Source organism: Muntiacus reevesi, chromosome 2, assembly GCF_963930625.1.
Source record: "Muntiacus reevesi chromosome 2, mMunRee1.1, whole genome shotgun sequence".
Lineage (NCBI taxonomy): Eukaryota > Metazoa > Chordata > Mammalia > Artiodactyla > Cervidae > Muntiacus > Muntiacus reevesi.
Window position 1 is genome coordinate 198492451 of NC_089250.1, and position 24060 is coordinate 198516510.

General features: G+C 47.0%; 1 protein-coding gene across 3 annotated transcripts in view; it reads left to right on the top strand.

Moving 5' to 3' along the window:
• EEF2K (eukaryotic elongation factor 2 kinase) overlaps positions 1-24060 on the top strand; it is a 64749-nt gene that overhangs the window by 24115 nt on the left and 16574 nt on the right. For 2 of the 3 annotated variants that reach the window (XM_065924479.1, XM_065924477.1), the window contains exons 3-13: positions 6902-7002; positions 9848-9908; positions 10804-10841; positions 11168-11339; positions 15268-15417; positions 15615-15747; positions 16004-16131; positions 16808-17009; positions 18994-19061; positions 22132-22209; positions 23035-23097. In XM_065924479.1, the coding sequence (XP_065780551.1) occupies positions 6902-7002; positions 9848-9908; positions 10804-10841; positions 11168-11339; positions 15268-15417; positions 15615-15747; positions 16004-16131; positions 16808-17009; positions 18994-19061; positions 22132-22209; positions 23035-23097 (1194 nt within the window). The remainder of the gene's footprint in view (positions 1-6901; positions 7003-9847; positions 9909-10803; positions 10842-11167; positions 11340-15267; positions 15418-15614; positions 15748-16003; positions 16132-16807; positions 17010-18993; positions 19062-22131; positions 22210-23034; positions 23098-24060) is intronic. The other variant, XM_065924480.1, reaches the window with a different exon arrangement.

The following is a 24060-nucleotide window of genomic DNA, read 5'->3' on the forward strand; positions in this document are numbered from 1 at the left end:
TAAGGCTGACTTAGGGCTATTATTCTTAAAGTCTATAGAAGTGATGATGGGGAAAAAAACATTTTATAACATTCTCTTAGTGCTCACTCTGATGACTCAGATGGTAAAGAATCTGCCTTACAGTGTAGGAGACTTGGGTTTGATCCCTGGGTCAGGAAGATCCACTAGAGAAGGAAATGGCTACCCACTCCAGTATTCTTGCCTGGAGAATCCCATGGACAGAGGAGCCTGGTGGGCTACAGTCCATGGGGCCACATATAGTCAGACATGACTGATGGACTAACACTTCGTGAATGTAATAGATGTTTCAAGAGCAAAGCTTCACACAGGGAACTCTATTCAATATCCTATACTAAATCACAATGGAAAAGAATATGAAAAATAATGTATTTGTATATGACTGAATCACTTAACTGTACAGCAGAAATTAACACAAATTGTAAGTCAACTTCTTTATAGTTTCATCTATACTTCAGTAAAATAAAATTTAAAAATAAAGATAGAGAAAAACCTATGTGAACATGGGTAAGGCAAAGATTTCTTGGACGACCTGAAAAGCGAGATCTGTAGAGGAACAAATTGATACAAATTGGACTTCAAAATTTTAAACTTCTGCTCTTTGAAAAAAAAAAACACTATTAGGAGAATGAGAATACAAGCCAAAAATGGAGAGAAAATATTTTTTAGTCATGTATCTGATAAAGGAACTTATATTCAGAATATATAGAAAAACTCTCAAAACTCAATGATAAGAAAACAAATCATATTTGATTGGCCAAAAAGTTTGGGTTTTAACAGAACAAAGTTTTTGGCCAGTCCAGCACATAAGTTTGAGTGAATAAATGTTTTCGTTTTTATTTGGTAATATCTGGGAGTTAAGTGGGTCATAGGGTAAGAATAAAATTTTCATCAGTTTTTTAAAAAAGGGGCCTTCCCTGGTGTTCCAGTGATTAGGAATCTGCCCACTAATGCAAGGGACATGAGTTCAGTCCCTGGTCCGGGAGGATTCCACCTGCGGAGGAGCGACCAAGCTTGTGAACCGCAACTCCCAAGCCCGTGTGCCGTAACAGGAGAAGCCACCACGGTGAGAAGTCTGCACGTCCACACTGGAGAGTAGCCCCACCACAGCTAGAGAAAAGCCGAGCACAACAAAGACCCAGCGCAGCCCAGAAACTTAAATAAATCTTTTTGAAAAAAGCAACCCAGCAGCAGTAGGGACTTCCCTCGTGGTCCAGTGGCTAAGACTCTGTGCTCCCAATGCAAGGGGCCCAGGTTAGATCCCTGGGCAGGGAACTAGATCCCACACATCTAAGAGTTAGAATGCTGCAACTTAGAGATTCTGAGTGCCACAACCAAGATCTGGCACAGTCAGTAAATGCTAAAAACAAAAACAAAAAAACCCCTAGCAGCAGTAGCTGATAACATCACTTGTACAAACACATTACCCACACAGCAGGAAGTTTTTTATTATCATTATATTTGTATTTATTTATTTTTACTTTGTACTCGCAGGCTTTGAGGAACCAAAGGCATTTTGTTCTCTTTCCAGGATTATGTTTCCCTCTTTATGAAAACGCCTGGGCCTCTGTTTTATAGAAGAGTAATTAGTCCACTCAACTGAATTTTAGGATCTTTGCAACTAGAGAATGTTAGAGCTGTTAGGACCTTAAGATCATCTAATCCAGTGATCTTGGTTTATTAACGATGACTTACACCTGCAATGCCTGAAGACATTCTCATGGTAAAAAAATGCAAACAAGGTAGATGAAGCTGAATTCACCTTGTTCAACCTCTTATTCCTCTTCTATTCCTAGAGACAACCATGGTTGAGCTTAGTGTAAATGATTTTTCAGACCTCTTAAATGTATTTTATTTTTTATTTTAAACATTTTATTAAAGTATTGTTTATTTACGGTATTGTATTTCAGGTGTACAACATGCGAGTCAGTATTTTTGTAGATTATGCTCCATTTAAAGTCATACAAATATTGGCCATATTCCCTGTGCTGTAAAATTTTCAGACCTTTGAAAATACGTTTATATGTAAATGTACATTTAGGCATATATCTACAGACACACACATCTTTAGAAATCTGATGGTATTTCTTCATATATGTATATACACAAATGGTGGTGGTGTAGTCGTGTCCAACTCTTGTGACCCCATGGACTGTAGCCTGCCAGGCTCCCCTGTCCATGGGATCCTCCAGGCAAGAATACTGGAATGGGTTGCCATTTTCTTCTCCAGGGCATCTTCCTGACCCAGGAATCGAACCCAGGTCTCCTTCATTGCAGGCAGATTCTTTATTGACTGAGCTATGATGGAAGCCCATATATATACATATACACACACACACACACACACACACGCATATATATTTTATTGAAGTATAGTTGATTTACAATGTTGTGCCAATCAGTGATGTACAGGAAAGTGACTCAGTTATACACATATATACATTCTTTTTTATATATATTCTTTTCTGTTATGGTTTATCCCGGAAGATTAGATATAATTCCCTGTGCTATACAGTAGGACCTTGTCGTTCATCCATTCTAAATGTAATACTTTGCATCTGCCAACCCCAAAGTCCCATTCCATCCTTTTCTTCCCCTCCTCCCTCTAGGCAACCACAAGTCTGATCTCTGTGAGTCTAAGAAAGCTATGGTATTGATTAGTGGCTTCATCCACCAGTAAATGGTGTCATACTACTTGCTTTGTTCGGCACTTGGTTTTTTTCCACCCAAACAGTAGCTTTTAGAGATTGCCCATATCAGTGCCATCATCTTTTTAAGGCTGCATCGGATTATGCCAAGTGTGCATAATCATCCCACTGTGGAGGAGCCGATTGTTTGCATTGTTTGCCTGTTACATAGCATTATGAGCACCAACCATCTTTGGGCCAGCTTGGCCAGGCACATGTGGTAGGTGATCAGAATGGGTGATTCAGAAGTCAATGAAGAAGGTTCATTATTACTGGCCAGCCATCTAGCATAAGTAGATGGCCCTCAAAGGTGGCGATACCTGCTTCCACTCACAGTGTCTGAAAGCACTCACTTTCCAGGCCACAGTTACCACCCGTTTTTCCCAACATGATGGGATTAAACAGGACCAGTGATTTCAGCTCAGCTGAGTTTGTTCACCTGTAAAGAGCACCTCGGGCTCAGTGAGACACTGTTTCTAGTAGGAACATGTCTGTCCCCGGGGTGGGAACAGGAAAGAAGTTGACCACTAGTAGTCAAAACATTCTTCCCTGTCTTTTGTAAATGAGGAAATGGAGGTTCCCCCAGTGGGTCAGCCATGGGCCGGAACCAGAACTCAGGGAACTGAGTCTTAGTATCGGACTTTTTGTATCGTGCTTAAAAAAAAGTCAGTTACATTAAACATACCTGTTGCCAGTAAGGTGTGGCTTGATTCTTTTCTGGATTTGGTTTTTTGTTTTTTTTAAGGGTAATTTTGAGCTTGTGACATATCATGCCCTCTAATTCTGAAATACTTTTTTCTTTGACTTTTTTTTGGTTCATGCCACAGCTCCCAGCCAGCACGTAACTCCTGTTGATAATCCTCGTTGATTGAGGGGCCCTGTCTTAGGTGGCTTAGGGCATGTCTTAGTCATCGGTTTTGAGAAATACATTTGGAAAATCGTGTGTCTCAGGCAGAGGACAGGGCACCTGTACAGATCTCTGCAGGCTGCTTGGCAGGTGCGGGGATCAGAAGGCCGTTCCTGCCATTCACAGCGGCTGGAATACTAGAGGGGACAGTGGCACATTTTTAAATTACCGAAATCCAGAAACTGCTTTTCTTGTAAACATGTCTGCTGCAGGGTTATGTATAAGAGGGAAAAATCAGTGACAAGCTCAAAGTCTCACTGCGGAGAACCACAGGTTAAGTCAATAATGATAAACCCATGCGGTGGATTACTATGGAGCTGTTACAGCTGTCTTGTAAATTCATGATGTAATGTTTGTGTCAAAAAATTTGAGTGGTTTGTTCTCTGCTTCTTGGAGTGTAACCTAGGAGAATCTTTTTGGAAGAGAACTCCAAACTTCTAAATTTTAAATGTGGTCTCACAATTACATTCCCATGAAATACTGAGCTCTTGCACAAGCGCACAGAGATAGAGATAAGGGAATGTTCTCTTCAGCACTGTTTATACTAGAGATCGTTGGAGAGAATCCGAATAGCCATCAACTGAGGTCTGAGAAATACCTTAAGGTCTCCTGCGTTGTAAGCGAATTCTTTACCAGCTGAGCCACAAGGGAAGCGCTACCTTAAGGTACATTTATACAATTATATTATATCCTACAACCAAGGAAGGGATATGAGGTCAGCCCCGCCTGTCTGCACATATAACATAGAAAGACTGGATCCAAGATCCTGTGCAAAGTGGAGAAAAAAGGAAGATGCAGAACACTCTCCTGAAAGGCTGTAAATTATATCTGCAATGTGATTCCAATTTTATTTAAAAATGCACATAAGGGATCTGGAAAAGAACTAATTTCCAAAGCATTGATGATGTTAACAGTTGCTCTGAGTGGATGGCCTGTGGCAAATTTGAATTTTGTTTGTCTTCTGTATTTCCCAGGTGTTTTCATTAAGTGTGAATTATTAAGTTTCCAAGTTTTTAGATTTTGCAGAGATTAGAAAGCCGCAGTAAGAGAGCCCTGGGCTATGTGTGTGTGTGTACTTGTATGTATGTGAGTTTCTTTTTTTTTTAATATTTATTTATTTGACTGTGTTGGATCTTAATGTTGGATCTTCGTTATGGCTCATGTACTTAGTTGTTCTGAGGCATGTTGGATCTCAGTTCCCCAACCAGGGATCAAACCACGTCCCCTGCATTGCAAGGCGGATTCTTAGCCACTGGACCCCAAGGAAAGTCCCTCTGTGTGAGTTTCTTGATGAGCTCAGCCCCTCTACCTCCTCTCCTCTGAGCAGCTGTCAGTGGTGGAGCTTAGGCAGGCCAAGGCGGGGGAGCTGTCCTGTTTGAACCCAAGTCCATGGAAGAGCTCCTAAGAGCGGGCCCGGGAGGCTGAGGGCGGCTGTTTTGGGGAGAGGAGGTCTAGAATCTGCTTAGCCCAGATAGTATCCAGCCCCCTCCTGTGGCTCAGACCTGTGGCCTGGAAGGGAGTTTTGGTCTCTCGGATTCTGTAGAGGCTGTCAGGCAGAAGTTCAAGCTCTGCAGGAAAAGATGGAGAGGGGATTACTACCCAGTGTGAGTGTCAGAGTGTTTGTTTAAAGGGGAAAGGAAAGGATTCCACCTTGGGATTATAAAAGCAGTAAAATGAGCTTTTTAAAACAAACAAAAAAGTGGGGCCATACTGTGATGCTGTTGAGACTCAGCGTGTTCTCGCCATCACGTGACTTGGTCATCTTTCCCAGTTAGTGCTCAAAAGGCCCAGTTCTCAGCAGGGTTTGAATATTTGGGGATGTGTGTTTTTGGGCAGCACAACAGTGGAGGGCACTGAGGCACCGGATGTGTGGAGGGCAGGGATGCTAAACCCTGGAATGGAAGAGCAGATCTGCACCAGGAGTGATCCTGCACCCCAGGACCTTGAAATGTCTCCTGGGAATCTGTTTGTAGTTAACTGAGAATCTAGCCATTTATTAATGTAAAGGCAATGTATATTTTGCATAGTTTGATATATTCTTTTTTTATATATATTCTTTAGATTGAGGCGCTTATATTGTCTATAAATTTCATTTGGGGCAGTAAAATGGGATGTATTTATGATTTATATAATATTTATAAAAAAGTGATGTTGGACCGGGTAAGAGTCCAGAATTCTCACCACAGGGCTATTTAACATTTTAAATGAATATAGTCAAAGTGTATTAACCAGTCTCCACAGACAGACATTTGGGTTGAATTCAGTTTTGTACAATCACAATACCTCTCGTACACAAGTGTGCACACTTATATTTGTATTACTTTCTTTTTTTTGTATTCTCTGGGTCTTTGTTATAGCATATGCACTCTTCCTTGTGGTGCGTAGGCTTTTTCTAGTTGTGATGTGCAGGCTTAGTTGCCCTGTGGCATGCAGAATCTTAGTTCCCCAACCGGTCCCTTACATTGGAAAGCAGGTTCTATTCTTAACCACTGGGCCACCAGAGAAGTCCCTATGTTTGTATTTCTGTACAGTACATTTCTAGATATAAGATTGCTGGATCAAAATAAAGGAATATAGGGACTTCTCCTGGTGGCCCAGTGGTTAAGCATCTGCCTGCCAATGCAGGGGACAGGGGTTCGATCCCTGGTCCGGGAAGATCCCACATGCTGCAGGGCAACTAAGCCTGAGCGCCACAAGTACTGCTCCCATGCTCTGCAACAAGAGAACTCACTGCAATGAGAAGCCCATGCACCACGACTGGAGAGTAGCCCCTGCTTGCAGCAACAAAGACCCAGCACAGCCAAAAATAAAAATTAATTAATTAAAAAAATGAAGGAATACATTTTTTTCCCCATTTTAGTACATTGCCAGGCCACCTTTAGAAGAGGTTTATACCCACTGACGGTATCTGAAAACTCATTTTCCCACATCCCGGTCAGACTCCTGGTTACCAGCTGTTAAAATGTCTTCTAATCTGAGCAAAGGGGTCGGGAATAACATTTTCATTCTCAGCTCTTTGGTAACAAGCAAAGCAGTGTGTGTTTTCTATGCATATTACGTTTTCTTCTTCAGTTTTATAGTTGAGGCAGGTCACTTCTGGCCATGGGAAGGCTATGCCCCTTTGAGGTCTTTTGGGAACTGTGTTCCTACAAGGATAATAGGTGATTATAATTCTGTCTGAATGATGCTGTCTGCCTCCTAAGAGGCTGGAGACACCTGGGAAATTGCATGGCAGGAAGAATTGGCCTCCACTATCCCAGAAGCCTAACAGTCCCTTTTGCTTCTGCAGGAAGCTTGGAAGCATGCAATCGAGAAAGCCAAGCACATGCCTGACCCCTGGGCTGAGTTCCACCTGGAAGACGTTGCCACGGAATGCGCGACGCGCCACAGGTCAGCTCCTTGTCTGCAGATGCTGTAGGACCCCAGTTCTCTAGGGGTCCTTGGGGGTTGGGTCCTTTTTCTGCTTGTAATCAGTGAAGCTTATGTACCCCTGGAGATCAAGGAACAGGGAATATAATAATAATAATATCAGTCAATATTTGAGTATTTACGCATGTTTAGGCACCGTGCGGGGCTTCCCTGGGGCCTCAGATGGTAAAGAATCCACCTGCAATACAGCAGACCTGAGTTCAGTCCCTGGGTCGGGAAGATCCCCTGGAGGAGGAAATGGCAACCCACTCTAGTATTCTTGCCTGGAGAATCCCATGGACAGAGGAACCTGGTGGCCAAAGTTCGTGGGATCACAAAGAGTCGGGACATAACTGGGCGACTGACACACATACACAGACAAGCACTGTGCATTATCTCATTTAGTCATCACAGTGTTCCTATAAGACAGTATTCAACAGGCTAGGGTGAGCTACGCTGCAATAACAAATAGCCCAAATGCAAGTGATAGAAACCCAATTCACAGTGGCTTAAGCAAAGAGGAATGGTTGACTTATCTATGTGTGCTTCAGGTATAGCTCATTCCAGGTGCTCCTAGGATGCTTTTGGCTTTGACACCAGATAGACTCTCTTGCATTAATGGTACTGATGGCCCCTGGGAGCCCCATGTTTCATCTCACCAAATGGAAAAGAATCTGACTCAGTTTGTAACTCATTGGCCTGGCTTTGGTTATAGGCCCACCACTAAACCAGTCACTGTGCCAGGAGCTTTGCTTTGATTAGCCAAGTCTAGATCACATACCACACATCAGAAAGTGCTGGGGGATCAGCTCCACCCAGTCCATATGTTCTGAGAATGGTGGATGGTGGTTCCCCAAAGGAAAATTGGGGTGCTGTTGCCAGAAGAAAGAAGAGTGGATGCTGGGCAGGCAGAAGCAGTGGCGCCCTCTCCACCTTTCTGCAACGTGTTCCTGCTCACACCTTGTGAAGAGATGGCGTGCACCCCTTTCCCGTTTTGGAGGCTGACCTCCTAGCAGGCTCTGGGGTCTATTCCAGCAGCTGGGTATTGTGGGTGCCCCAGAAGGCCAGGATGTGGACTCTCTTTCTTGCTGCCTATAAGGGCAGTGTGGTGGCTGGTTGGTGACATGTGGCTTCCAGGCCAACAGGGAGGCCCTTGGGGAGCAGGACTCACATGCCGGGCTAGTTCTGTGCATCCCAGAGCTCCTCAGGAACAGGGACCAGAGGCCACACCAAACTGTGTTGATTTCCTAACTAAAAACTTGATTTCAACTGCCCTGACTACCAGCAGAGGGAGGTCAGACATTGATGCCCAGAATGTCCAGAGATTTCTAGATTGGAGGCTTCCTCCTCCTCTCCTGGTCTTTAGAGAACTCTGCTGCAAGCTGGCCCTTCACTGGGACAGATTTCTTATTCAGTGGAGTTGTCCCCAGACTGCTTAAGCGCAAAGGTCAAATTGAAACTGATCTGGGTTTGAATCTTGGCTCTCAGGAAGGTTATTTCACCTCTCTGAACCTCAGTTCTCCCATCTAGAAAGTGGGCACAGTATTTGTATGGATCTCATTGGGCTGAGTGATGGTTCTTGAGGAGTTCTGTGTAAGCACAGAGCTTGCAGTGAATGCTCAGTGAACTTAGAGCACCTCTGTCCCCTCTGAGGTCAGTGGTTGTGAAGGACAGCTAAGATCCTTCCCGTATGGCTTGTCTCCACCCTCCCCCACCTTCTGGGTGCCTCTCAGCTTTCAGTCTACTTGGAAGTGAGGGAAGACTGTTTGCTTTACCTTGGCACCTACATGGTAATAAAATTAATAATAATGATGGCCATTATTTATTGAAGGCAATACTTGCCATGAGCTTGCTGCCAGCAGATGTGCGGCTCTGACAAGCCTTCCTCCCCCACCCCACCCCCCCAGGCCTGGGGCAGGTTACCTGCCAAGCCTCTGCTTGTTTGTCCTGCTAGAGGTTTCAGGCTCTGAGGAGGCTGTTCTCAGGAGCTGGGAGTTTCTGGAGTCTGTCCCCACCGAGGGTGGACCAGGGATGCATCTGCTAGAGCTGAGAACGCCTCAGCCCTGGGGGAGGTTTTAGATTTTCGGGATTTACTGAGCTGAAGAGCTTTCTACCAGACAAACCTGTTAAGGCCCAGCCAGGCCTCGGGGCAGATTTGCTCTGGGAAAGAGGATCCCTGGGAAAGAGAGAGATGGAAATGTTCTGGAACCCTCTCTGTGCCTCTCTATCTTGGGTGTGTAGCCAGCGGCCCCTTTCCTGGCTGGACTCAGAGGCAGGACCCTCCACCGCTGCTGTCTGCACCGGGACAGGCTTCAGGAGACTGGTCTGGCTACCTGGGCTGGGCCTCACCCTGGCAAGACCGAGGGTGCTGCCGCCTTCCTTCCTGGGACACACCATTCATTATCTAGACGAGTTATAATAGAGAAATTTATTTATCAGTTGTGCATCCAGCATGCATTTATTAAGCGACCCCAGTACCAGGCCCTGCAGTACACATCTCAGACACGGCTTGTCTTTGTGGAGTTACAGTCCGGTGGAGGAGCTGTAGCCTCCCCACAGCTCAGCAGTAGCGTGGTGGGGGGTGGGGGGGACATGGTGAAGGAACAGCTGTCTTTGAGGAAAGGGAAGGAGACCACTGTGGTGGGAGCCTGGGAAGGAGGGAGCGTGTCCACAGACCAAACCCAGGAGGTCAGCTGGGCCTGTGGGTAGAGAGTGGACTTGATCCTCAGGGTAGCAGGAAGCCCAGAAAAGTCTTCTGCCTTTAGCCAGCGAGTGACAGGATCAGGTGATGGACACTGCGCCCTGGGGTGGCTTCTGGTCTCTGCAGGTACAACGCTGTCACCGGTGAGTGGGTGGAGGATGAAGTCCTAATCAAGATGGCATCTCAGGTGAGCAGAGCCTCGAGCTCAGTGCGGTCCAGGCTGACCATCTGCAGTGCCCACTCCCTCTCCTCCACATCCTCTTTTTTTTTTTAAGCTTTAGGGTATTCTCTATTGTGTATTTATTTTATCTTTTGTAGCAGCTTTATTGAATATAATTCACACACCATACCACATGCCTATTTAAAGTGAACAGCTCAGTGGTTTTTAGTATAGTCAAGAGTTGTGCAGCCATCACCCCATCAGTCCCAGAACATTTTCACCATCTCTAGAAGAAACCTCATACATACTCATCAGCAGTCAGTCTCCAATTCCCTCATCTTCCCCAGCCCTGGGCAACCACTAATTTCACTTCTGTCTCTGTTTATTTACCTATTCTGGACATTTCATATATTGATCATATATATTCAAAGATTCTTCTTGACACTCTTGTTGAAAATCAGTGAACTGTGAATGTGTGTATCAGTTTTCAAAATTTGCAAGTCACCACTTAATACTGTTCATCTAACAAGACGAACTCAGTGGATTGCAAAAAAAAAAAAAAAAGAATCAACTAGAAGAGAAGTTCCTGCATAGGAAGCAGCAGGGTCTATTTGCGAAGCATTTTGTAGTGTGTTGCACACTCAGAAAAATGTCTGGCTTGATGAGTTTCACCAAGTGAACACATGTGTCACCAGTACCCAGATCAAGACACTGAAAATCACTGGCACCCCCCAGAAGACCCTCTTAGCCCCAGTCACTACTCCTTTATTCCCAAGGGTAAGCACCGCCCTGAATTCTATTACCTGAGATTGGTTTCCCTGTTTTTGTACTCCGTATAAATGGAGCTCCATACACATAGAGTGCATGTATAACTCACCATTTTGCCCATGAGGTTTGCACATATCTGTGTCATGTCTTTCAGCCCTTCGGCCGGGGAGCAATGAGGGAGTGCTTCAGGACGTAAGTGACTCAGCCTGCCTCTGGGGGCCCTGCCCAGATGCCCTCAGGCTCCTGAGATCAGGGGTTCTGTGACATTGTCTACTTGGACCACACATTGGGCCAGGCTGTAGGGATGGGTTTGGGCAGAACAGGGAGTATGTCCCTTGACCCCCCCTTCCCAGATCTCTGAAGGATGCTGTGGGGTGGGGAAGCCCCTCCTACCTCCTGCATTTTGTTCCTGACTCTGTCAGCCAGATCAGGCAGGGTCTCCCTGTCCTGAGGACTAGGGCTGGGGTCCCAGTGAGCCCCAGAGCGTCAGGCAGGCCCCCTGATGCCTCTCCCCTCAGGAAGAAGCTCTCCAACTTCCTGCACACCCAGCAGTGGAAGGGGGCCTCCAACTACGTGGCAAAGCGCTACATCGAGTCCGTGGACAGGGACGTGTACTTCGAGGACGTGCGTCTACAGATGGAGGCCAAGCTCTGGGGAGAGGAGTATAATCGGCACAAGCCCCCCAAGCAGGTGTGTGGCACCCCTGCCTTCCACATTCCTACACCAGCGCAGCCCAGGGCACCGTAGCCCAGATCTGGAGATGAGGGCGATGGACGTGCCGGTCACAGGCCCCCTTCTTTGCTGTCTTAGCAGCAGCTAATAAAACCCATCATTTATGGAGCCTGACAGGTCAAGTACTCTGTATGCCAAAAGTTATTTATTCTTAAAACAGAACTCTGGAACTTCCGTGGTGGTCCAGTGGTTAAAACACCATGCTTCCACTGCAGTGGTCACAGGTTCAAACCCTGGTTGGGGAACTAAGATCCTGCATGCTTCCACAGTGTGGCCAAAAAATAGGAGAAAAAGAAAATTTAAAAAACAAAAAATAGAGCTCTGACGTTGGTGCAAGTTGGAATGTTTTTATTTCATTTATGCATAGGGTCTGTTAGTCAGGATTTTTGTTTGCAAATGACAGAAATCCATTTAAATAGGCCTAATCCAGAAGGAGAACGGATTGCTTCTTATAATTGAGAAATAGGGCTGACTGCAGGCACAGCTGGGGCTTCCCAAGTGGCACTAGTTGGAAAGAACCTACCTGCCAATTCGGGAGACATAGGAGACCCAGGTTTGATCCCTGGGTTGGGAAGATCCCCTGGAGGAGGACATGGCATCCCACTCCAGTATTCTTGCCTGGAGAATCCCATGGACAGAGGAGCCTGGTAGGCTATAGTCCATAGGGTCGCAAAGAGTTGGACATGACTGAAGTGACTTAGCATGCACACACACAGGCACAGCTGGATGCAGGACCAAATTGAGGTTGTTGGAAGTCTTCCTCCAGCTCTAGCTTCAATGTTCTTCTGTGTTGGCATCACTTAGGCAGCTTTTCAACTTGCAGTGACTATGTTGACCCCAGTAGCCGCAGGCTCCCTTTCTATTTCTTGGCAACCTTGATGGAATGACATGTTTTCCCATAAGTTTCTATGAAAGTCTCAGAACTGGATTTCATTAGCTTGATTAGGTCAGATGCCTATCACTGAGCCAATCATGATGGCCAGGAGGTGGGAATATGCAGATTGGGCAGGCCTGAGCCTTATACCCACCCTTAGAGTCAGGGTTATGGGTCCTTCCTCTTAGACTAGGTGGACTGAGATTGCTGTCTCCCAACAAAAAGCAGGAGAGGGCATTCGGGATGGATTCCTTATCTGTCCCTGGGGAATCTAGGGCACAGAGTGGTTTAGTTTCTTGCCCAAACAGACAGGGATGGAGCCAGGGCTTATTCCTGGAAAGCTCAGACTTTCCAAGCCCCTTGGAAAGGCGGGCTTCTTGGCTTCTTCACTTGAGCCCCCAGGGTATTGGTGACCTGAACCCAAGCACAATTTCCTGTTGCCTGCATGCATTTGAGGAAATAGCTAGAAAATAGAGCTAGGCCTTTGCTCTACCTAAATTCACAGCTCAGCTCTCCCTCTGTTGGTGTACCTGCTAGCTATAAGGTACCATCTTCTGAGTGCCTCAGGAGAGCCACGTTTCCAGGCAACCAGCAGAATTTGTTGAGTGCCTAGTGTTTGCAGAGCCCTTGATTAAACATACTTGGTGTGAACACAGGAAGCCACATTCCCACCCTCAGGGGCTGTGACTTCATGCACTCAAGCCTGGCCACTTTTCCCTTCTTGTTTCGGCCTCAGGACCTTTGAACTGGCTGTGCCCCAAGGCTGCATCACTGCATCTTCTCAGTCCTTACATTTCAGGTTTCATCTCACGTCACCTCCTCAGCTAGGCTGTGCTGGTGGAGGTAGTTTAGTTGCTAAGTCGTGTCCAACTCTTGTGACCCCATGGACCGTAGCCCACCAGGTTTCTCTGTCCATGGAATTTTCCAGGCAAGAATACTGGAGTGGATTGCCATTTCCTTCTCCAGTGTATCTTCCCGACTCAGAATTCGAACCCGGGTCTCCTGCATTGCAGGCAGATTCTTTATTGACTGAGCTATGAGGCTGTGCTAGACCATCCTAAATGAAGGTGAAGTAACTCTGTCATGTCATTTTGTTTGTTTTGGTTTCTTTTTTTCAGAGCAGTTGGCAGTATCTGAAAGAGTCTTATTCATGCATTTATTCATGTATATTCAGTTGTCTCTCTCCCCTGAGGACAAGGATTTTATCTGTCTTATTTGCTCTATCCCAGAGATAGGTGCTCAGTGAATAATAAGGTGGTTGAATTGATGAAGGGAGAGGAATGTGGTTGTTTGAGGAGGAACTGGCCGTTGCCTTGAGGATGTGTCTCTGCCACTGACCCTCACCCAGTTGTCTTCTGGCCAAGTCAGTGGCCCTGCCACAGGCTTTCTTGTAGGGATAGAGCCAGTTTTGGGGACAGGAATCCGCTGGGAACCAGCTGCTCCTTCCCCTCTGGCTGGTTCTCAGAACTGAGGCCACGTTTGGGGAGGTTCTCAGCTCCCAGCTCTGGACCCCTTTGGCCTTTGCAGCTGTTGTCTTCCTTGACTCAGCCAAAGAGTTTCTTGGGTGGTCATTTCCTTGGGAAACTAAGACCTGGCTCCTGTTGTGGGTGGCGTCGACACTGACAGGGTACGATGGGTGTGACCTTGTGTAACAGGTCAAAGTTAGAGTCCCAGCTCTTCCCTGTCCTACTTTACAAACATATACAGTACTTATACAGTTTCTTCTGAGTACAAAATTAAACATACACTTGGTGCAAAATTTAGCAAGGAATGTCTGAGCTCCCTGTGATTCCCCTTTGTAGGGAAAGAACCAATGTTATGGTTTGGTATGTATCATTCTAGAATTGTGTCTGCTGATAATAATGACATCAACAAACATTGGCAGACTGTTTCCTGTACCAACAGATTTCATCCTTATACCCATTCCGCGGGTGAGGAAACTGAGGCACAAACTGGGGAAATAACTTGCCCAAGTTCTCTGTATTAGCATAAGATGCAGGCTAAGTTGCTTAGCAGACAGACTCACAGCTGTGTGCTAACTCAAAATGGTTTCCTGCCGTCTCATCGAATAGCCTCACTTAGGTGGGCCTCAGGGTGGGCTGGTGCTTCACCTCCTTGTCATCCAGAGGCCTGGTTCCTTCTATCTCGTTGTTTGCCATCTGCCAGGAGTTGCCCTGGACCGCATGCATGGTCAATTCTGGCTCAACTGGCAGGTGTCCACCTTACACCCTCAGGAATGCCAGAAGGAAAGGGCAGGCTGGAGTTGCATCATCCCTGGTACTTGCTTCCTATTGGCTGGGCTTAGTCACGTGGCCACATCTAGCTGCAAGGGAAGCCAAGCCATGTCATCTCTGCTGGATGGCTGTGCATCCTGTTACAACTCAGGTTGTCTTAGTCCATTTGGGCTGCTGTAACGAAATACAGGAGAATGGGTTATAGGTTCATGCTGGCACCTTCTTGCTGTGTCCTCACAGATGTATGGAGTAGGGGAGCTCTCTGGGGTTTCTTTTTCCAGGCACTAATCCCATTCATGAGAGCTTTTCTCTCCTGACCTTATCACCTCCCAAAGGCCTCACCTCCTTAATACCATCACCTGTGAGCATTGAGATTTCAACAGATGAAATTTGGAGGGATCCATTCAGGCCATGGACTTCCCTGGTGGATCAGACAGTAAAGCATCTGCCTACAATGCGGGAGACCCGGTTCAATCCCTGGGTCAGTAAGATCCCCGGGAGAAGGAAATGGCAACCCACTCCAGTACTCTTGCCTAGAAAATCCAATGGACAGAGAAGCCTAGTAGGGTTCATGGGGTCGCAAAGAGTCGGAAACGACTGAGCGACTTCACTTTCACTTTCTTTATTCAGGCCATAGCAGGGGTTTTCATTCTAAAGGAAAAGGGGAATGGATTCTGGGGACCGTCAGCAGTTTCAACCTTTCTGCTCCAGTTTCTTATCAGAGGAGGGTGCCACCTGCGCCCTGCCCTTCTCCTGACTCCTCCCGCCTTCCCACCAGGTGGACATCATGCAGATGTGCGTCATAGAGCTGAAGGAGAGACCGGGCCGGCCGCTGTTCCACCTGGAACACTACATCGAGGGCAAATACATCAAGTACAACTCCAACTCGGGCTTCGTCCGTGATGACAACGTGCGCCTGACACCGCAGGTGAGGCCCCTGCAGAGCCCCATGTCCTTTGTCCTTGCCCCCTTTGTCCTTGCCTCTGTATGCTCCTCCCTGCAGAGAAAGGCCCCCAACATGGGCAGAGCTGGGGTACCACAGCCCGTCAGAGCAGTGTCTGCCGGTGTCCACGCAGCCCACAGCCTGGTCTCTGCGGTCACCTTTTCCTTCTTCTCGCCCCACAGGCCTTCAGCCACTTCACGTTTGAGCGTTCTGGCCACCAGCTGATTGTGGTGGACATCCAGGGCGTGGGCGACCTCTACACCGACCCGCAGATCCACACGGAGAGGGGCACTGACTTTGGAGATGGAAACCTCGGTAGGCTGGGAAAGCCAGCATGGCCCCAGAGACCACACTTCCCTGCAAAATCTCCAGGCTCTTTGTTCACCCGGGCAAGCAGGCCAAGGTGGTATATGGGCCTGCCCTAGACTGAGGAGATGGGAGTCTGGGATGTCTGGCCCCTGCCTGCTTAGCATGTTTTGCACGTGCCTCTGCCACATTTAGGGTGCTCAGTGCTGCTCTGCCCCCACCCCAAAACAGAATAATGCTCCAGACCCCCAACTCTTGTCTGCAGGTGTCCGCGGGATGGCTCTCTTCTTTCACTCGCATGCCTGCAACCGGATTTGCAAGAGCATGGGCCTCGCTCCCTTTGACCTGTCCCCAAGAGAGAGGGATGCAGTGAATCAGAACACCAAGCTGCTGGTAGGTGGGCTGGCAGGGCCCTTCTGCTGCAGGACCAGAAAACTGCTTCCTGTGCGCTGGTGGCCCAGGCCCCGCGATGCTTAATTGAAGAGTATTGTGGCTAGAAGAATCTTAGTCCCATCTGTGTCCCTCACCCCTTTTGAACCAGTGTACACAGCCCTCCTAACTATCCCCAGTAATAGAGGAATTGGGGTCTGCTTGATTTGGGTCCATTTTTGCCCAGAGTGAGGGGACCAGATGTGTACAGATAGTGAGTGCGGTGTGTGTGGTTTGTGGTTTGTGTGATGTGTTGACAAAAAAGACTTGATCTTGGCTCTCTGAGCACCTCACTGTGTCCCTGTTGTAACCCCCATTACCACCCCCAGTACATGGACCAAATATAAGGCCATGTTGTCAAAGACCAGCTTGGGATTCTTCAGTACATCCCCCAGCTCAGGGCTATGAACAGTGGCCATCACTTTGGCAGTGCTGGCCCTCGGAGCTCATGTTCCAGATGCCCCTTCTTATAGAGGCCTTCGGGTTAATCCCCCTCTGATTATTTTTAGATTTTCTGCCAGTCCCTAAGGCCTCTGTGGCTGAAAGGGTCTCAAGTTTTGAGGGACCAACAGGCAACAGGAAGAACCCCTTGTTCCCAAAAGGTGCCTATGTGACGTCCATGTCCCTGTTAATTCTCCAGCAGTCAGCCAAGACCATCTTAAGGGGGACAGAGGAAAAGTGCGGGAGCCCCCGGGTGAGGACCCTCTCGGGGAGCCGGCCCCCACTGCTCCTTCGCCTCTCAGAGAACTCCGGAGATGACAACATGAGTGACGTGACCTTTGACTCTCTCCCTTCCTCGCCATCTTCAGCCACACCACACAGCCAGAAACTGGACCACCTCCGTGAGTGATGGTTTGGCCCCTGGTTATTGTGATTGGAGTGGGCAAGCACCAGGTAGAACAGGGCTAAATTGGCTTTCACTTCTGTTAGAAAATCAGACATGCCAACCAAAGAGATTGATGGCCCAGATGGCTTTATGGATGAGTTCTTTTAATAAGCTTTCAAGATGCAGTCATCCAAATGCTGTAAAAACCACCTGTATTGTAGAAAACAAGATAACATTTTTCAGTGATTGAAATTTGCAAAAAGTTTTACACCAAAATTTGACAAAACACCAAAAAAGAAAACTTTTATCCCAACTTCACTTAAAAATATACAAGGCAAAAGTTCTAAATAAAGTATTAGCAAATAAAGACTAGTATCTTAAAAGAAAGTCTGTAACAGTCAAAGAGGGCTTTTGCAGGAATCTGAAGGTTGTTCAGGGTTCAGAAACCAATTAGCATCATGTGATTAGGTCACAGGAGAAAAACAGCAATCATTAATTCTGAAGCTGAAGTGACAAGAGTTTACTCATGGACAGACTTTACTCATGATACAGATATGGGAGCTGCAGGAAAGAGGAGAGGCAAGACTGACTCCATGGTTTTGAGCTGAAGAACTGGCAGGACTGGTCAGTTATTCAGCTGAAAGAAGCCCCAGGGGAGCAGGAGAGGACGATCTTTTAAAGAAGCCTGTACATCACCACCAAAAGGCCTTGGGAATAGTCTGGAGCAGGAGTTGACAAACTGTTTCTTAAAAGCCCAGAGAGTAAATATTTTATTCTTTGTGGGCAACATAAACATGACCATTGACAATATTTAAAACAAATCAGTGTGACTGTGTTCCAAAAAACTGTATGGTTGCTGAATTTTAAATTTCATGTAATTTTCACATGCTACAAAGTAGGCTGGATTTTTTTCAACCATTTAAAATATGAAAAACTTTCTTAAAACCTATCTAAGAGGGCTTCCCTGTTGGTCCAGTGGTTGAGAGTCCGCTTTGCAATGTGGGGGATGCCGGTTTGATCCCTGCCCAGGAAGATCCCACATGCCACGGGGCAGCTGAGCCCATGCACCACAGCTATTGAGCCTGCATCTGGGGCCTGCTAGCTGCCACCGCTGAGCCCACACGCCACAACTGCTGAAGGCTGATTGCCCTAGAGCTCATGCTCCACAGCAAGAGAAAGCACTGCAGGGAGAAGCACTTCCTCTACAACCAGAGAGTAGCCCCTGCTTGTAGCAACTAGAGAAAGAGCCCGCACGCGGCCACTGACCCAGCACAGCCAAACATAAATAAATACATTTTTAAAAAAATTATTTAAAAAAAGCATAAAAACAGCAGACAAGCCAGATTTGGTTAGTGGGGGTTTGGGACAAGAGATAAAGGCTGGAATCTACCAGGAAATTGTTGGTTTTTAAACCATCTAAAACTTCTCCCATTTGTAGCTACCTCCCATTTGTACCCCATTTGTACCTCCCGTTGGTACCCCAAATGGACAAATGCCTTTTTTTTTCATTCACAACTGCACCTCATTGAGGGCTGACCCTAGGTCAAGTGCATAATGCTGATCAATACGATACACAATTATATCACCATTTGCCTTATGAAAACCCCGAGGCAATGTAGCAGCTAAGCCACTTACTCAGGACAAGTACAGGCAGCTGGCATGTAGAGAGTCTGGGTAAATTCTCAAAGAAGAACTGAGGCCTCTCAGGTGCCAACAACTATCTTCTCCCATTTTTGTACTTTATAAATGTCAAATAAAAAAGGCTTGGCAACTCGCTAGTGGTCCAGAGGTGCTTTCTGTAGGACTCTGCTTTCACTGCCTGGGTTTCATCTCTGGTCAGGGATCTAAGATCTTGCAAGCCATGTGGTGTGTCCCAAAAAATAAGTAAGTATAAATTAAAGAGAAGAAAGGCTTGGTGGCAGCTGTGGATGGCTTAGATGGATCTCATGAACTCTTCCAGCTGTGGAACTGCTACCTGTCTCTGTTTTCTCCCTGCCCAGATTGGCCTGTGTTCAGCGACCTCGATAACATGGCACCCCGAGACCAGGACCCTCTGGACAGCCACCGGGTGAGTGGAGGGGGTGGGTAGGAGTCGTCAGATTCAGAGGGGGGCAGCCCAGGTCTGCTCGGGGCACTGGCAGGAAGGCACAGGCAGCCGCCTCTGGGCAGAGCTGGGTCCATTTCCGTTTCCAGAGGTGGTTGGAGCAGAGAATCCAAGTCAGCAGCAGTGTGACCTGCTGGTACATGCTGGGCTCGGCCCTGGGTTTGGTTGGGCACGAGTGTGTGTCTTGGGGGAGAAGGGGCTCTGCTGGTTGTCCAGTGTGTAATGCACAGCACAGGCAGCTGTGATGCTCCCAGGTCGGATGAGCAGAACAGGTTTCCTTACAGCCTCTTCGTGATCCAACTGTAAGACACTGTAGATGACATATTTGCATTCAGAGGAACATATGTCACAGTGTCAAGTTAAAAATCCATTAGAGGGACTTCCCTGGCAGTCCAGTGATTAAGACTCCACACCCCCCACTGTACAAGACACGGGTTCCATCCCTGGTTGGGGAACTAATATCCCACATGCTGCATGGTGGGGCCAAAACAAAGAAATACAAGTTGTGTGTTGCTTTTTTTTAAAGGCTTTGAAATCCAGTGAGTAATTTACACTTACTAGAATATCTCAATCTAAACCCTTTATTTACATCAGAAATACTTATTCTGCATTTGGAGTTCATAGAATTTACAGTTGAAAGAGTAGATTCACATATGCCTGTTGTTATGTGACATAAGAAAAAGAGAAGTTATGTGATAAAAGAAGTTCATCAGAATTTTTTAAACAGACTTTGCAGAAATGTCACACTTGCACAAGCCAATGGTACCTTAAGCTGCCCGCTCAGCTGCGAAGGTTCAGCTTCACTCCTGACTGCTTCGCGGAGTTCTTGTGTGATAGAAGAAAGTAGGAAAAGCTGCACATACGGAATTGTCACTATGGGCAGACAGTTTTAAGAGTCTGATAGATAATTCTCATTTAATTCTCACATAACTTGTGAATTAGTTGATAGCTTCTGCTCCTCTCAGAATAGCTTTTATGTTTTACTCTAGAATTAGAATTAGGATTAAGGCTTCCCTTGTGGCTCAGCTGGTAAAGAATCCACCTGCAATATGGAAGGCCTGGGTTTGATCCCTGGGTTGGGAAGATCCCCTGGAGAACGGGAAGGCTACCCACTCCAGTATTCTGGCCTGGAGAATTCCAGGGACTGTAGAGCCCATGGGGTCACAAAGAGTCGGACACAACCGAGCGACTTTCACTTTCACTTTTTTTCTAGAATTAGGATGAATTTTAGAAATTCAGAGAAGGTTGAAAAGGAAAATGTTAGGAAGATTAGCAAGGTGGAAAGTCTCCCTCCCAGCTGTTGCCTCAGCCACCTGCTTGTCCCCAGCACTGCTTGGGCAGTGCTGTCATTATCCCTGACTTAGCGGTGGGGAAACGGGGGCACAGAAAGGTAAGCTGCTTGCTCGTGGTCAATCAGTGATGGGGGCAGTATTCAAACCCAGGCCATCTGGCCTTGAACGCCTCTGCGTACTGCTGTCCTTCATCTTACTCTCCACAGTTTTTCAGATGAGAGCGCTGTGTTTTGGAGAGGCTGGCTGCCTTGCCCAGGGTCCCAGAGCTGGAAAGCGCAGAGCTGGGTTTGAGTGAGGCACTCTGGCCTGGTGCGGGGCTGGTTACCAAGGATGGCATATGTAGCCCAAAGTCTTGCAGAGAGTAGGTGCGAGGAGGGGGCTGCCTGGAGCCTTTGAGTATAGCCTGCGATCTGATTTCAAAAACAGCCTTTCATTCCGCACACTGAACACCTCAGTTTAGTTGTCTGTAAATTATATCTCAATTTTTAAAATTGAAATAGTTTAAAAAAATAGAATAGTTATTTGACTCACAGAGAGCAAGGCCTGGGGGAGGGCAGTGGGAAGCCTGGGGTGCGTCTAGAAACCAGGGCAGAGGCCTTTTTAGGGTAACACTGCTCCTTGGGGTGGAGCGGATTCCTGGCCAGACCGGAGGCCAAGGATTCCATTGTGTGTCCCATGGCTCCCATCTGTCTAGGAGACTGATCCAAGTTTTACATTCATGGTAGTGATACCAAGCTGCTTTTAAAAATATATTAAGTAAAATGAAATGGTTTATTTAAGGAGAAATTATAAAAGAGAAGTATGAATTCGTGAGAGGAGTTTTATTTCAAGGAAGAGAATGGGGTGAGGAAGAGACTCATAAGAAGTCTCCATTTTAACAGAAGTGTTTCAATTCCTTTTAGAAATAAAAGATTTAAAGTAACTAAGGCCTAGTGTTAAGAGCTGTTGGAACTTGGCAACGGGGGCACAGGAGTTCATTTTTGAATTCTCTATTCTTATTGGTGTGTTTGAAATGTCTCTCAGTGAAATAAAGAAGGAAGAAAATAAAAGTTTTAGCTGAATGGTGATGCAGGTGGCATGCAGATATGATCGTAACTCAACAGTGATAGACAAATGACTGAAGTTTCAGAAATTCTAAATTATACCAGATTCCTTTTACAGATTCCTTTTAGATTTCCTTTCTCTAATTCAGATCTAGAAGAATTAAAAAAAAAAAAAAATAGAATAAAAAAATATGCCGAACTGACCTGTGCAGTTTTGGCAAAGGGCTTAGTTGTAAATAATTGTTTTCAATGCTACATTTTTATCCTTGGGTCTTATCCTTTAAACCAGCCTTTGTTTTTCTGCCTGTAAAATGGGTGAGTCACCTAATAATAGCACTTACTATGATCCACGCTCTGAGTGTGACACCTCATTTCATCCTCAGAGCCCCTTGATATAGGTGCTATAATGAATTCCCACAGCTCAGGAAACCAAGCTCAAGAGAGGCTGAACAACTGTCCAGGGTCACAACTGGCAAGTCACAAAGCTTATATTTGAGCTTAGGCAGTCTGCGTCTCGAGCCCACGTTTTTCACCACTATTTCTTACTGCTCCCTTGTTACCCAGCCAAATACCCAGGAGGAAGAGAATGTTAAGTGAGGAGATGGGGCAAAAGAGAGAGAGCATATGGATGAGATTCCAGGTATCACCATCAGATATTCAGAGGACCTCTGAGACCCTAGAACCATCTTCTCTCCACAGGACTCTGAGAACAGTGGGGACAGCGGATACCCCAGTGAGAAGCGGGGTGACCTGGACGACCCAGAGCCCAGAGAGCTTGTAAGGAACCCCCAGGAAATGAGAACAGAGTCCCCTGTTGCCTAGTTGTCCAGAAGGATAGAGAACTAGGGGGGAATGTGAGTGGGTCTTAAGAGCATAAAGTAAATTAATATATAAATCATTTCAGATAAATGCGGGGCAGAAGATAAAACAGGTAATGGGGACTAGTAAGTTTAGTAAGGGGACAAGCATGGGGGATTAGACACACGGTTGAAAATGGCAGGTGCATCGAACGGTGAAGCAGGGACCTCTGGTTGCTGAGCAGAGAGGATGCTGGGCAGTGGGCCAGATTGGTGCTGGTGTAGGTAGAAGGGCCCAGCTCAAAGGCACAGGATTCCAGCAGTCCCTCGGGAGGGTTCCAGAGGATGGAGAATGCCCTAAGTTGTCTTCCCAGCAGCATTCAGGTGAGGGCGATTTTAGGTAGTAACAGCTGCTTAGCTTTTGCCCAGTGCCAGCATGGAGCATAGGCATCAAGGCAGCCTTGCTGGGAGCCTCTGGTCTCAGCTTTGATACTGCTAATATAGACAGGTAATGGGGGCTTTGGCTAAGGGAAGAAGCGCTTGTTCTCAGAAGCCAGTTTTCTCAGTGCCTGCCTACCAGGATCCTGTGCCTTTGAATCTGTTCCATCTATGCACATGTGAGACCAGCGCATCAGTCCTCCCTGTCTCCCAGCATCCTTTCTGCTTGGCAAATGTGCCAGCTTCCTGGGGGTGCCGAGCCAGTTCCCTGAGGAGGGCCCCTGAGAGGGCTGGGCCCATTCCCCAGGAGGCGGCTCTTGGAAGGAAGGGCCGCTCTTTGGATCACTCTGACCTCTGCCTCCATCAGGGCCACTCGAACGGTAACCGGAGGTACGAGTCGGATGAAGACAGCCTGGGAAGCTCCGGAAGGGTAATGCACACCCGGGGATCCTCGTCGCGGCTGCTGCTTGTCTTTTCCGGGCTCTCTTTCTGTGTCTCCCCCTTCATGTCACATCATTTCTGCCTGCCCGGGCAATTCATACATCTTCTAAAAGAAGATTTTGCAAAGGAGCCAATCCCTTTGGCAAATACTTTTCCAGCTCCTGCCCTGGGTGGGGTGCTGAGGGATCAGCAGGGAGGATTAGAGGAGATTAGGGTGGCCACGCCCCTCAGCTCCTTCCAGTGTTAATTTATGAACACTTCTTGCAGCCACCCAGTGAGACAGGCTAACCCTATTCATCCCCTTTTGACATACAAGAAAATGAGGGTCTTAAGCGACTCTCCCCAGGTTACCCGGCTAATGTTCTAAGCAGCAGCTCAGGTGATTATCATCAGGCAAGTGTGGGAAAGACCAGCTTCAGGAACCCTCTTCTCTAGCTGACTCTGAGCCACAACTTTGAACCTCTGGCCCTCCAGCCTTTGCTAAGGCGAGTGTCTCCCGCCTGCAAGGTCCTTCCTCCTCCATGGTCATATCTCCTCAAAGCCTGTCTGCTCTCCCAGGCTGGACCCCGTGGCACCTCCCCCAGGAGCCTTCCCTGATAACCAGGGCAGGCTTGTCTCTTGCTGCTTCCAGAACACAGATTATTTATCACATGGCATTTACTTACCATGCAATACATGCAATATTTACTAACCATGAGGTATCTGTCAATCAGCTCAAGGCCACAGCATGGTGTGGAGTCAGGGTTGTTCAACCACAGCACCAATGATACTCTGGACTAGGTCATTCTTTGTTGTGGGGGCTGCCCTGGGCACTGTAGGATATTTAGCACAGGCGTGCACACACACTCATGTATGCACACAACAGGCAGCCTGGCTCTGTCCTGTGAGAACTTGGGACAAGGGTGTCTTTAGCTGGGAGACATGGCGTATTTTCTAAGCCCAACAGCAGAAG